This window comes from Varanus komodoensis, unplaced genomic scaffold, assembly GCF_004798865.1.
Source record: "Varanus komodoensis strain SLA01 unplaced genomic scaffold, ASM479886v1 scaffold15, whole genome shotgun sequence".
Lineage (NCBI taxonomy): Eukaryota > Metazoa > Chordata > Lepidosauria > Squamata > Varanidae > Varanus > Varanus komodoensis.
In genome coordinates, this window is record NW_025335440.1 from 1,773,221 (window position 1) to 1,787,788 (window position 14,568).

Here is a 14,568-nt window from a genome sequence, read left to right on the forward strand (position 1 = left end):
TTCCTGCGTCCACGTGGTGGCAAGGCCTCCAAGAACCTCGCCCTGGGGTCAGTATGTAGAGGAAATACTGACACATAAGGAACAATGCCTTCAGCTTGGTACAGACCTCAAATACTTATTCTGCATTCAAAGGCACCTTGTTCCATCACCCATCCAAATCTGTGGTTGGCTAAACTTGAAATCACAACTCAGTAAAGAGGAGGGTCTCAGGCTGGGCAGACAGCTGGCTCTGTAACAGGTGAGACAATAAGATTTGGTCAGTCAGGTTCCAGAGCAATAGGGCTGCCACACGGGTCATCCGAGACAAGCCCTTCCTCCCTCAGTCACTCATAGTTCCTCTGTTTTCTATTCCAGCTTCACTCGGCCGGCAAGGAGCTGCTGAGAGTCCCTCAGGTGACCATGCTTAATGGGGAGGCGAGCGCCTCCTCTGCCAGGAATGTGGTCCGCAGCTCCAGCATCAGCGGAGAGATGTACAACATCGAGAAGAGTGGCGGAGGCAACCCGGATTCGGCAAGCCTCTCCTCCACCAAGAAGCGCCGGTCCAGTCTGGGTGCCAAGATGGTGGCCATCGTAGGCCTGTCCCAGTGGAGCAGGAGTACGCTGCAGCTCAACCACCCCGGTAGGGAGCCGGCTTGTCCGTCCCGTGCTGGCGTTCTGTGCCAGCCTCTGCAGGAATGCGGTGGTTCCGCACTGTGGTTGCTGAACCGCAGGCCGTGCCGCAGATGCAGACCACGGGCCCTGTCTGGCCACTCTGGGTTCTCCAGCTTAGGGAGGTGTGAGGGATCTGGTCTGGGGGTGAGGGTCGGTCAGCTCCCCTTTCCTCTGCTCAGCTCCCCAGACTCCAGCCTGTGTTCCCTCTTCCCTAAGGCTAAGCTGAGCCTTTGTGCGGACGTCATGCGGGAACTGAGTTCAAGTGGTTCCACTTCTGTACTTGTGATCTGTAGGCTTTGCGTACTTTGTGCAAAGGGTTACGTAGTTTGTATTTTGTGAAAAGAATGCACGTATCTTGCACAAAGAATTATGCACTCTGTGTATTCATGCAAAGAATCACATACTTTGCACTGGAGTTCCTGAGCATTTGTGGTCTGATCTCCGTCTGGCTTACTGCCTAGCCAGGGCCCAGTGTGAGAAAGTCTGGCAAGTGCAAGGGAGCCAAATCCAGCCTCGCATCCCTGCTTCAGGCAGCCGCCTCCTTCCCACAAGGCCCTCCCTCCGCCTGGCACGCACCAATCATTAGCTGGCTTCCCAGCTTTTGTGAAGGTTTTTCCTTATGCTAAAAGTTTGAAATTAGAGGTGGACTAAAAGTCCACTCTGAATTTTTGCAGATCCAGCCCCCTGCTGGAGAAAAAGTAGGATTTTTTTGGGCGGGGGGAGGGGGAGGGATTTCAAGACAGCAATTAAAATGTCTGAGAAATGTTTGAGCAGAGTGGGGTTGTGTTGGTGGTAAAGCAGCTGCAGGTTCTTTTCTTCTGTAACACTTAAGGTCAAGAAGGGAAGCTATCAACCGTCCTGTAGTTCTGGGGTTTTGACAGTGAGAACCAAAGGAAATTTAGTGGATTCTGCATGAGTGTGAGCAACCCAGATTTGGACTGGGACCATGGCAGTTCAGGAGCGCGGAGTTAAACCTCTATTTCCCATTTTTGTGATGAAGTTTTTACCTTCTCAGTCTTGGAGAAGCAGTGGGGGGAAGAGAGGAAAACCACTGTTGAAATGTCTCAGAAATTTCTCCTGTTTTTCCAGTTTTCCAGGCAATTTCTCACCCCTGTGATTGGCTAAAAGTACTCACCAGTAATAAGAATTTTAAAGAGAAGTAGCTGTGAGTTTTTTATTTAGGCGACGTCCCTTTAACCCACCCCCTTTGCCTTCAGCTGCCCCCACCTATTCAAATGCAGCCCTCAAGAACTTCTCTGAAATGGAGTTTGATCCTTGCATTGAGAGAGATTTGCTGCCTCATCAGATCATGATTTAGCCATAACTGCCAGCAGTGGCACTTAAGCCTTTTGCTTTTCATGGGGTTCAGGGAACGTGGTGAGCTGCACACAAAGACTGAACATGGGTTGTTGTGAAAGGTAGATTGTTGTTGAATTGTATGTGGTTGTGATGTCTGAACCATGGCTTGTTAACTACACACAACTCCTGAAGAAAATGTCTAGTTTGTCGTTGAGCTGTGGACTGGGTTGTTTGCCATGGTTTGCTACCTCATTTGGGTTCAGACACACGATATTACTCATTCCAGCAACCCATGCCGAACCACTGAGAATAGATTATTGTGTTGGCTCAACTCAGTCTATGTTTGGATCCAACCTTTTGTAACTATTGACTCTGCCGGTCTTTGGGCAGATTGCTCCAAGACCTAAACAAATGTTTGTGTGTGAAGTTTATAAAAGTTTGATATCTATAGATTGCACAAGTAAACATTTGTTTCCCTGATGCCTCAGGAGCATATGTGGAATCCTTAAATCTGGGTTGAAAATAGCAGTGGGAATAAAGTTTGAATTAGGATTCAAAAAGTAAATTCCATTGAGCCAGAAGACTTTGACCCTTCAGTTAAAAGGTTGTTGTGGACTAGAGCCTTATGGGGACTCCCTCATTGGGAGCCCATCCAAAGCCATCAAGGGGGGCAACAGAGAACCAGTATGGGCTAGTGGTTAGTGTGTTGGACTGCCATTTGGAAAATCCTGGCTCAGCCATGACACATTGGTCCAGTCATGGACTCTTGGCCTAACCTACCTCACAGGGGTGTTATGAGGATAAAAGGGAGAAGAGAAGGATAATGTAAGCCGACTTGGGTAGGGGTTGTACGTTTGGCTCTGGCCTCTTGGGCTTTTGGCTCTGGCCTCTTGGCAGAGCAGCAGAGCAGCAGAGGCACAGGCTGGGAGAGAGGCTGAGTGGCCAGGGGCCTGGCGAAGGCAAGGGAGGAGCTGGGAGGGGAGCAGGGGGCCAGGAGCAGCGGAGAGGAAGGGGGCGGGGCCAGAGGGGTTGGGAGGGAGCAGGGGGCAGTTGACTTCAGGCTAAACATGAGTCAGCAGTGTGATGTGGTGGTCAAGAGGGCGAACGCCACCCTTGGTTGCATTGCCAAAAGTGTGGCTTCTAGATCAAGAGAGGTATTACTACCACTTTACACAACTCTGGTACGCCCGCAATTGGAGTATTGTGTTCAGGTTTGGGCCCCTCATTACAGAAAGGATATAGCCAGGTTGGAGTCAGTGCAGCGTAGGGCCACAAGGTTGGTGGCCAGTTTGCAGGGGATGCTGTATGAGGTGAGGCTGAGGGAACTGGGTCTCTTCAGCCTGGAGAAGAGGAGACTCCAAGGGGATCTGTTGGCGACATACAGGTATGTGAGGGGATGTCACATGGAGGTGGGTAGAGACCTGTTCTCCCCTGCAGAGGAAGGCAGGACGTGCTCCAACGGAGCAAAGCTCAGGGAGCCAAGGTTCCATTTGGATGCCAGGAAGCATTTCCTGATGGTTGGGACCCCGAGGGTGTGGAATGAGCTTCCACGAGAGGTCGTTGAGGCCCCATCAGTGCGGGTGTTCAAGGACAGGCTGGATGTCCACATGGTGGGCATGTCGTGAGCAGAGCCGGCTGGTGCCGGAAGTCAGATTAGATGGCCTGGGAGGCCCTTCTGACTCGCTCTGTTTCTATGTTTCTATGTTAACAAAATCTTTGGCTGCAAGAGCATTGGGGGAAAGGTGTTCCTCCGCACGTGTTTCCATATTTCATGCCACGCGTGATTGTTCCTTGGTAGCGCATCTGTTTCTGGCAGGCTTTCTGATTCCATCCGTGACGGCTAATACCAGTGGGTGAACGGGTGTACATTGTAGGAATGCGCCCTAAATGCAGATCTCTGCTTAAAAATATGTATCTTGAATCTCTCTTGAAAAGAGCACCACCTGACTGGGTTCACACAAGATGATAATACACACTCAGTAGTTATTACTGAGCATTGTGTGTTGTGTGTTCTGAACCTAGCCATGGTAACAAACAATGGTTTAATTGTAAAGAACCCATGAAAAGAGCACATGGTTTGTTCTTGGCTTATGGCCCATGGGTTGTCTGTGGTTAGCAAAACACAGTTTGTTAATGTGGCTGGGTTGCTTCAGTAACAACCTGTGGTTCTAATTGGTATTTTTAGTGTGAGTTTCAGAAAACTGTAAGGAAAACAAGCGCACAGAAGCATGAGAAGGGGAGGAAGATAAAGGACAATTATGAAAGGCTATGCAGAAGCTTCTGTACAACTGGACCAAATGTCCACGTGTAGGCGACACCTAAATACCATTCATTTACAGACTGAAAATATAATTAAGCCCTTGATCTATTGTGTTATCATGGAGGCCATTTAGTTGTCCAGAGCTATCATATCGGAATTTTTGCTGTTGAAAGGGTGCAGAAAAGCCATGCATGTTGACTTTGCGCAAAGTTCCAGAAGATGGATGTCAGTGGGCATGAGATTTAACCGTATTAAAGGCTCCTTCCCAAAGGACAGAACTCTTGGGCAGTGCGAAAACACGTGGGTTAAAGTTGTCCAGGCCCTGTTCCCAGCTGTATTACATCTCCGACGGCTGGGCAACTTCGCTAAAGCCCTTGTTGAAAAGACACAGAACACCAAGTGTTTCCTGAATGAGATCAACTGACATTTCTGAGATGGGTGCCGACACAGGAATCAATTGACTGGGCCAGATAGCACAGTCTAAGTCTTTATCCCATTTCTGCTTAAGACCCTGCATGTCATATTTATTCATAATACATATTTATACATCTGGCATGTAGGTCGATATGTCTGATCAGACTTCGTAAGTACTTCTAATAACGGCGGAGAGGCTAAAGCCGCAAAAACAGCCGGTGCAATCTGGATTCTAGTGAATGTTGCAATAGGAGGCGTGGCCATTCAACTGTCGCTGGCATATCCTGCTGAGCAGGGAAGGTGGAAACGTAGAAAATTTTCATTGATCCACGGCAAACATCAGCTTATCCACCCAGGTCTGCTGTAGAAACCCTCCGCTCAACCAACCCACTCTGAACCCCGGAGCCTGGGTCCTCAAATGGCCCGGACCCAGCCATGATGTTTGTTTTCTGAGCATCTGTGACAAATGCTCATGAAATACCACTTTGCAATGAGATATCTTACAACAGCTGGAAACTTATAGCACAGTTGCAATATTTAATTTTGGTATAATGAGGATGACAACAGAGGGCACTCCAATTACATGTAGAAGTTCCCCAGTGTATAACCTGCCACCCCTCCAGGCGCCCCCAGATCCAGCTAGTTCTGACAAGAAGCTGGGAGAGGGAGGGCGCAGCCACCCCCCCCCCCCAATTGCCAATTCTGAAAATATCCAGTCATGAAGAAATACGACCATTAAGGTCTGTCATTCCTGCTGCAGGTAATGTGGAGCTGGATTCCAGTTTTCCCACTGTGCCAGTCGTACGCGCTCCTGCGCCCATGATGGGATCTGCAACGGTCTTTGCGTGAGGGAGCCCTGAGCCCCTGGGAGATCCCAGCCCAGCACCCTGCTGGCCAAGCCCAGAGGATTGCTGCTGCAGCTGATCTGTGCCCACACGGGCTTCACTGGCTGCCTTTTTACCAATCTTTCTGCCTTTCGGGATTTTTTGGAATGCCCTCCTCATCCCTTTTTACAAAGGGGAGTGGTGTCCTTAGGAGTCAGGCTCCTTTGAACACACACGCACAGAGAGAGAGAGCGGGGGGAGAGAGAAGTCCAGGACCTGCCTTCCCCTGCCCTGCACCATGTCTCCGCTGCTGCACAGCTGGTCCCCTCCCCTTCTCACCCGCGCAGCCTTTCCCCCTTTCTCCTTGAGGCATTTCACCCTCCGCTGTGTCCCTGGCAGGCAGCTTATGTCCTCTTGCCATAGATGATCGGGGGTCAGCTGCTGCTTGCTGGCACCACGCTTGCTAAGCTGTCGCCTTGTCCCCGGGAATCAGGAAGGGTTAGCACAGAATGGGCAGCTCCCGCCAGCACGGCCACCTGCCTTTTCCTGCCCCTTCTCTCGCCAGAACAGTGATCAAATTATAATCATTTAATGAGGGGAAATCCCATCCCCTTCTGTTCTCTCCCTTCCTCCCCACCCGCCCCTGCCCTCTCCAGTTCTTGTGACCTCCAGCACTTGATGGAGAAAGCATGAGCACTCATCCTGGAGAAGCACACGAGGACGGGGAGCAAATCAAGCGATGGAGATATCGCTGTACGGTGACTGGCAGGCTCCCGAACGCAGGCACCCAGTCCACTCCCATGACAGAGCGATGGGACAATTGCCTGTGCTACTGAATAGCCTCTTACTCTTTCCTGCAGGGAATGCAGGCTTGAGCTGGCATGCTTGAAAGCAGGATTTCGATTCAGAAAAGGGTCCCTGACGCTCCTGGAGCAGGCAGGGAATCAGTGCGCACACAGTGCCTGTGCGTGGAGCCAGTGCCCCCCAGTGTGTGGGCCTGCAGCCCCACCACTCCGGCGGGAGCCACGCTGGGGGCTGGCCTTCAGGCACAAGTGGCCGCTCTGGATAAAATGAAAGGGCCTCCTTGGGCAGCCTCCCTGTCCTGGCGGTGCCAACACAGATGCCTCCGCAGACACGGGACAGCAGGAAGAAGTACACCCTCAGAATCGCCAGCTGTGCTATGCAGCCTCTGAACGCACAGCTTCCATTTAGCTACCACGGCCAAACCCATCTCCAGCTTTTCATCCTTTGGATCTTTGTCCTGCACTGTTTTAATCCAAGCACAAGAACACTTGTATGATGCCTTCAAGCATTCGGAGCACTTTGGGCACGCTATTTGCTTATGCCCCTCAGCACAATCCTGCATGGTAGGCCAGTATTATTATTGCTCACCCTGCAGATGGGCGACTGAGGCTGAGAGAGGCTTGCCAAAGGCAGTGGAAATGCAGGTTCAGAAGGAAGGGGGCCTGCCAGGTCATGCAGCTTCAGGAAATGTTTATGTGCCCAAAATAGATATGTTTGGGGGGAAGCCCTGTGTGCTTGTGTGTGTGAGTGTGTGTGTGGCCATTATTATCTTGGTGCTTTCTCAAAGCCATTGCATTATTATACTTCTGGTATGTCTTGGCTCAGCTGTGCTTTGAAAAGGAGGAGCGAATTTGGAGTTTGGAAGACTTTCAGATCCGAGATGAAGCCAAAGGACTGTAATTATCCTCAGAAGGGCTAAGAAAAGAAGGAGAAGAAAAAGAAATTGTGGAGAATATAATGAAGAAATGCCCATTCCATGGTGGGGGCGGAGAAGCAGCTGGGGAGAAATTTTGGATAGGAACTGTGCTCCTTGTTCTCATGGAACAAAAGCAAACAAAAAGCCATCCTGAGACATTTGTAGGGGACAGGATGGAAACACTTTGAATGAACGAATGAATGAATGAATGAAGAACAGAGAAGCAAACTCAGGCTCAGCGTTGCATGCCTGAGCACTTCAGGGCTTCTTTTACACAAACAATGGGAAAGAAAGCATTTATTTAATTGTCAAATCATTTATTTACTCCCTTTCAACCCTTAAAGCTTCCCAGTACACACAAGGTGGTTACAACTTTCAAAATAACAAAACCATTAAAACCCAAACCAGCCAATAAAACAAATCTAAAAACAGATAAGGGTCAAAGTAAGTCAAAAGCTTGGCAGAAGAGCAATCCCACCCACCTAACAAAAAGGAAAGGCCATTCTAACTTTGCTTGGGAGTTTCAAAATCAGGAGATGCTCCCACCAGAAAGAGCTTGTCTCAGCACAGCCAACCACAGCTCTTTGGTGGCAAAACACCGAGCACGGCCTCTGAGCATTCCTGTGATTGACAGGCAGGCTTAGAGGGGAAGAGGTGGCCCTTGATCTCCCTCGGTTTGTGGGGTGCACACATGTATTGGACAGCCCGAAGTAGCCACGCTTTTCAATACATCTCCGCCGTGAAACAGACATCGCAGAGCATGATATGGTCATGCCCAGTTTTCACAATCTGCTGCACATGAAGTGGGACACTGTCGTCCATTCGATGCTTCAGTTTGCACCCTCAGGCATTGGGAGTGGGGATGCTCCATTTCGTTTCCTGTGCAGGTCTAAACAACAAGTACTGGTCTCTGATCATTATATATCCAATACATTTCGAGTGTTCAAAAGACTTCCAGTGCCTCATTCTAGTACTCCTTACCACAGCCCAGTGAATATCATTGTATCCCAAAAGCAGGTGAGGCGAGGGGGACAGAACGGTGACCTCCCGACAGCTTTTCTCGCCTAATGGAAATGAGACCCCAAATCATGGGGTGACCTCTGCATTAACCAGCAAGAGAGACTCGGCCTTTAGTGCAGTCATAGCACGCATACGAACCAGGAGGCATTCGGCTGACTTGGTGTTGCCATTAAAGGGTTAGGCAGCAGGTGATACAAAAGACTCTCTCAGGAGACCGGAGACTCTTCCGATCAGAGCAAGATGTTTCGGGTGGGATTAAGGCAGCTTCGCTGGCTGCACAGGCTGTGGCTGGGCGCTGGATGCCTCCCTCGCTCGGCCCGGAGGTTTGCGGTCCTGCAGTCACCGTCGTCACGCCATGGGGAGAAACCCTTAGCAGGGGCTCATTCGCTCCCACTCACTGGCGGCCACTGAAAGCTGTCCTGCCTCCCTTCCCGGCTCTCTCACCTCCTTTGCCGGGTTCTGTGCAAGACAAGAGGGAGGACGGGGCTTTTCCGAAAAGAACTTCCGGGTGGCCAAAACGAGGCAGGTTCTGGATTCGGGCCTCCACGTCGGCGCGGCAGACCGCGCTCGGCCCTCTTGCCGCGCGCAGCACCCTGGACAGCGCACAGAGGGGCTCGCTCTGCTCCCCTGTCGCCTCGCCTCGCCTCGCCTCGCCTCGCCTCGCCTGGTCCAGGCCCTGCCCCCTCGGCATAGAAAACGCCCCCGGAGCCCACAGCGGGTTCAGGATGCCCGGGGCTTGCAGGCACAGCAAGAACTGGATTCTGCCGCAATTCTTCCTTCAGGCGCTGGACGACGAACTGGAGCCGGGCAAGAAAGCCGTAATATGCCCGTCGCAGAGTGCCGGGGAGACGAGAGGGCTTCGGCAGCAGGCTTCCGATCCGGCCCAGCCGCTGCGAGAAGCCGGCTGTACTCGGACTTCTGCTCGGGCATGTTTTTATTATTGGTGGCTCCTTCCCCTCGTGCGAGACGTCCAGAAGGAGCGCCACAGGGGCCAGCTGCCTGCGAATGGTAAAGAGCACTGAAGAACAACGGCATAAATGTCATAGTGTATGCATAATGTGCATATATGGAAGCTACACATATTGGATACAAACAGATACTCCTCCAGCAGGCAGAAAATCTGTTCATCGGATTTCCAGGGAAGGCTTACAGGTGTCTCACTTTCAGCCAGAAACGCTCAGCTCGCTCACTCTGCTTTGCTCTGCCTGAGTTCACACGGCACGGTTGTTGTTGTTGTTGTTGTTGTTGTTGCATGGCATTTACATCCCATCTTTTTTCTTTTTGTAAGAAACCCCCAGAGACTCACACAGCTCCATGTTATCCGCATGAAACAAGCCTGTGCAGTAATTGGGCTGAGGGCGAAGAGCTGACCCAAAGCCACCGTGCTGGGTTTGGATGATACAACAGCCTATGTAGCCCAATATTCTTGGCACTGGTTGGCAGTGGCTCTCCAGGACTCTGTCTGGCCCTTCCTGGAGAGGCCAGGGGTGGAAGCTGGGCCCCTTATGTGCCAAACAGGGGCCCTGTCACTGAGCTAGCACCCCTTGCTGGTGGGGCAGGGGCAAGGAACCCACATGTGACCCCTGCTACTTGAATGAGAAGCTTCAGCTGAATTCTGCCTTGGTTTTCTTGGAATCTGAGAGCCGCTTACTGGGAGGGGGGTTCCATCACTTTGGTGGGATGCAATGAAATATCTGGAGCCTCCTCCCCAATTCTCTGGGGCGTTTGTTGAGGTATGGAGTATCCCCCCCCCCCCGCTCCTGTCTATTCCTCTGAATCAGATGGTGCGCTTGCGTGGGGCTGGTTTCTCGCTCCGGGGAGACTTCCTGCGTCCATGTTCCTGTCCACGGTCCTGCACCATCCGACGGGCTCACGCGCTTCTCCCCTGGCATTCTGGCGGTTGGTGCAGGATGGGCGTGTGCGTGTGCGCGCACGCGCACGTGTGTGTGTGTGTGTGTGGGCAGCTGGCATTTGAGCCGTGCTCTGCGGAGATGAATCACAGATCACAGGCCAGAGGGACTGTCATGTTGGATCAAGCCACAGGCTGTCTCGCCTCCCTCCCTCCCTGAGCTCACGCTTCAGAGGAAACCGAGCGAGCAGCCCGCTTGTTCGGTCCTTGCCTCCGTACGGCCGCTTGCTGCGCGCCGCGTGCACTGCGGCGGCCAAGTCCGGCGGGCTCCTCCCGACGTTTCAGAGCCTCGACTGCACCGCTGCCGTGGTGCCTAGCAGTCCCCCGCAGAAGCCTCTTGGCCGAAGGAAAGCCCGAAGCGCAGCGGAGGGGCCTGCGCGGGAGCAGAGGGGAGAGCCGTGGCTCCAGCTGGACTCCCGCCCCCCTCTGGGAAGGGGCAGTGGGGCCGGGCTGATCCACCTGCCCTCCTTCAGTTTCTCCGCACCCCGCCCCATCTCCCCCTCCCTTCGCTATCGCGCCTTTTCTGATGGCAAACTTTCAGGCAGGGACTGCAAGCCACTCCGGGAATCCCGCCTTTCTTTGGTGCAGGAGGTGGACGAAATGCTTTAAATGAATACGTGAACAGACCAGGACCTGCATCTCCAGCGAAGGGATTTGCAGATGCTCGTGGGCAACGTGCTGCTCCGTTGGGTGGGATGCGGCTTCCTCCTCGGGCGTCCGTGCCCGGCGCGGAGTGGCTGCGCCGCTAGCACCTCGGGGCCGGGAGGGAGGCCAATTTTACGTGTCAGTGGGTGGACGTGAAAGTGCGTTGTTGTTGTTCCTGTTGTTGTTGTTCAAGCTGGATATTTGGCTTATTTATTTATTTCCAGCATTCTTATTCTGCCCTTCTATAAACATAATTAAGGCGGCTTTATTCTGATAAAAGAAAAGGTTGATTATTTTAATAGCAAAAGAACTATGATGATGGTGAATGGTGTGAGCCTACCTGTGAATTTGAATTCGAGTCTCCCCAGTTCTGGTCCAGCACTGCACCATCCAGATGAACAGTGGTGGGACCAGGCATACTTCCCTCCTGCTTCTGTTCCAGATTTCAGGGGCCACAGCCAAAAAGGCCCTGTTGCTAGTGCAGATCAGTCTACTTCAAAAAGGACCTGGCAATGTGCTTCTGACCTGGAGCAATGTTCTCAGGCAGGCTCACACCAGGGAAGGGTATTCTTGGGGTACTCTGACTCCGAGTGCAGATATTGCTTTGGGGCTGGTGCTGCAGTCCTTCTCTTGCCACCTCCGTGACTCCTGCATGTTGCAGTAAGAGCAAGAGGGCTACAGAATAGGTGTGCGGGACTTGCTTTCGTCTGTCCAGAATCACCCACCGTTCAGATTGCTGGGATGACCCTACTTCGTTCTCACATCATTCTGAGAAATGCACTTTCTCCAAACCATGTTCCCCTTCCACTTATACCCCCATGCTCCCCTTCCACTTATACCCCCATGCTCCCCTTCCTTCTTAAGCTAAAGACACCCAGACTTTGCATGAACAGGGAGGCCTGGAATAGAACAATCTCTGAGCACACCGAAGTGCTCAAGAGGCAGCTGGACAGCCACGTGTTGGGGATGCTTGAACTTGGAGTCCAGCACTGGGCAGCGGGTTGGACCTGAAGGCCTTCTGGATCCTTCCAGCTAACTCTAAGACTGTATGTATGTATGAGAAGTTCTCTTCACTGTTACTGATGCATCAGCAGAACGCAGGTTCTCATCATGGCATCGTTTGATACCTGTGGCCAGTTCAGCTATTTATCAGATGCTCCTCAAGGACCAGAGATGCAGCCCCTCTTCATCTTACACCAGGCCCTGCAAATCCATGCGCCACAGCTTCATCCTCTTTGCCCTCCCCGCCAGACCCTTTCCTCTCTGGCATCTTGTAAGGTCCTGGCTGCACACAACTTCTGCCAGAGTCCCCCATGGAACCAACCAGCAGAAGGATGGTGCCAAAATTAGGATTCATGCCTGGAAGATGGAGCTCAAGAGCCCTCTCAGTTCTGTAAGAAGGGAGGAAGAGAGAGAGGAATTGGGGAAGGGGGTTGGCAAGTATGGGGAGGGTTGTCATGGCAGCTTGCTGGTTGAAACCCCTACCCCGCCCCACCGCCGTCCTAAGGCTGGCCAGGGAAGGGCTGGCCAGGGAAGCAATTGCAGGCTTTAGTGTGCTGGGTGTCTCTGCTCAGTGCTGGACATGCTATGTCTTTTATTTTGCCTTGTCCATGCCCTTAACCGACGCTGGTTTACCTGCCTTATTCTGTAAGCCTGCCACATGTTTAAGCTGTCCCTGTACCTTTAACAAATGCCAAGCCTCCATACACGAAAGCTGCCATTCTATGCATGTTTAGCCAGTGCGGGGTGGGGAGCACATGAGAAACAACCTACCAATTTCTGCAAGGTTGTCTGGGCATTAGTTTTTAAAAAATGAAGCAAAACAATCAGAAAAATAGTTGGACTGAATATACAGTAGGACGCCATTATCCATGGGAGAAAGGTTCCAAGCCCCCCAGCAGGAGCCTAAAATCAGAGATAGCAGGGGAACATTATATGCTGCACATACCTACTGTTTAATATATAAATTAAGCACAATAAGACATTAAAAACAATAACTAATTATACAATAGAACAAATGTACTAATCAAAGTTATGTGGATGTGGTCTCTCTGCCTCTCTCTCGAATATTTATTGTACTGTACTCGTTCTCAACTGTGGTTAAGAGAAACTGTGGCAGATAAAACAGCAGGTATGGGGGATTATTGTATGTTAAAGTGAAAAGTCATCAAGGAAATTCATTTGACTTCCAAAGAAGAAACTTCTCTAACATGAGGGAACTGGTAAAAAGAAGTTGAAAGTGGGAATCAAGAGAGAGAGCACTTTGCAAACTGTTTGGCGCTTACTCAAAAATGCAATAATAGAAGCTCAGCTGGAACAAGTACTGAAGGTTTGGAAAGGAAGCACAAAGTGCAGAAAATCAACAGTTTGGTCAGCAGACACTGTCAAGGAAGCTATTAGAAGCAAAAAGTCCCCCTTGCCCAAATGAGGAGAACAAAAGTCAGCATAAGCTTGAGGAAAGGAGATGCAAGCCGACATTAAGGAATGCAAAAAGGTGCTTCAAAGAACACCGAGAGGCAGTGGAGCTCAACGGTTAGAGTCTCCTTAGACAAATCCATGTGCAACTGTGCTTAGAATGCTGAGTCCTGCTCTGCTCTCTGCCCCTCAAAAGGATATTGCAGAGCAGGAAAAAGTAAAACCGATGCCTAAGTGGATCAAGGGGCAGCAGCAGCTCCAGTGCCAGGGAAGGCTGGGGATGGCAAATAAACTGAGAAGTGGTCGGAGGAAACCTGATTATGCACAGGGAGACCCCCTTCTTCTCCTCCCATAATACCCAAGGGGGCACCCCACAAAGCCGGATGGTGGGCAATTCAGAACTCATCAAAGGAAGGACTTCTTCACATTGTGCCGAATTAAAGGACGGAATTCACTTCCAGGATCTGCCATGGTGGCCCCCAGTTTGGCAGCTGTAAATGGGCGAGCTCATGGAGGAACAGGCTCTCTGGGCCAATGGTCCCGAGGCTGCCAGGCTACCTCCACATCAGAGGCAGAGGCCCCGCAGTCCTCAGCCAGAACAAAGCCTCCGCGTCTGCACTCCAGTATGCCGGCGGGGGGGGGTAGAGCATCCCTCCCAGTTTGCGCTGGGGGCAGACCAGTGGGAACCCAAGTTGGGTGTGTACCACCCTTGCCTTTGCTTAGTTCGTGTGTGTAGGAGACAGGCTGAGAGCCCCTCTTTCACGCCATTCTAAAAGGGGCAGGCACCTCTCTTCTGTCAGTCCGTGCCTACTGTGAACAGTGAAGCAGAGCGCCTTGTCCCTTCCTGGGTGCCATTCTTCCGGGCAGAGTGGTGAATCGGGGTGCCGTGGGCACAGAAGGGCGGATGCTGCTGCTGTCCTTCACCCTTGTCCTCTGGTGGCGGCACGCCTGGGTGTCAGACCATTACGCCCTCGGTGACACAGGGTTTGGATAGCTTTCCCTAACCAGCTGTGTTGGGCTGCAACACCCACATTCCCCAGGCTGCTGGAAGACATGTGGCTAGACTAGGATCACTGGGCTGGAAATTGGAAAGCTGCATTTACTCTCAAAATTATGGATCAACAAGGGAGTCCGCCAAGCTGCGACTGCTCCTGCCTGCTTTCCCCCATCGTCCACGCAGCTCTTCCCCATCCATCCTCCCAGGGGGCAAACATGAAGCCCTGCTGGCTACTTCAGCCGGAGGAAGAGAAAGGCAGAAGGGCCATGAGCGGAAATGTGCTTTCTACCAAGTTTCTTTGGTCTCAAGCTTCGCCAACTGTCCAGGGCAAAGGCGGGCAAGATGTGTCTCAGGGACTCCAAGCAGCCCGCCGCTTCCCCCAGGGACTCTGGTGGCAAAGGACCTGCTCAGTTT

General features: G+C 51.8%; 1 protein-coding gene across 1 annotated transcript in view; it reads left to right on the plus strand.

The window, feature by feature from the left end:
• Positions 1 to 369: 369 nt before the first annotated feature.
• RIMS3 (regulating synaptic membrane exocytosis 3) overlaps positions 370 to 14,568 on the plus strand; it is a 29,689-nt gene continuing 15,490 nt past the window's right edge. The window contains exon 1 of the mRNA XM_044424827.1: positions 370 to 619. Within this exon, the coding sequence (XP_044280762.1) occupies positions 400 to 619 (220 nt within the window). The 5' untranslated portion in view covers positions 370 to 399. The remainder of the gene's footprint in view (positions 620 to 14,568) is intronic.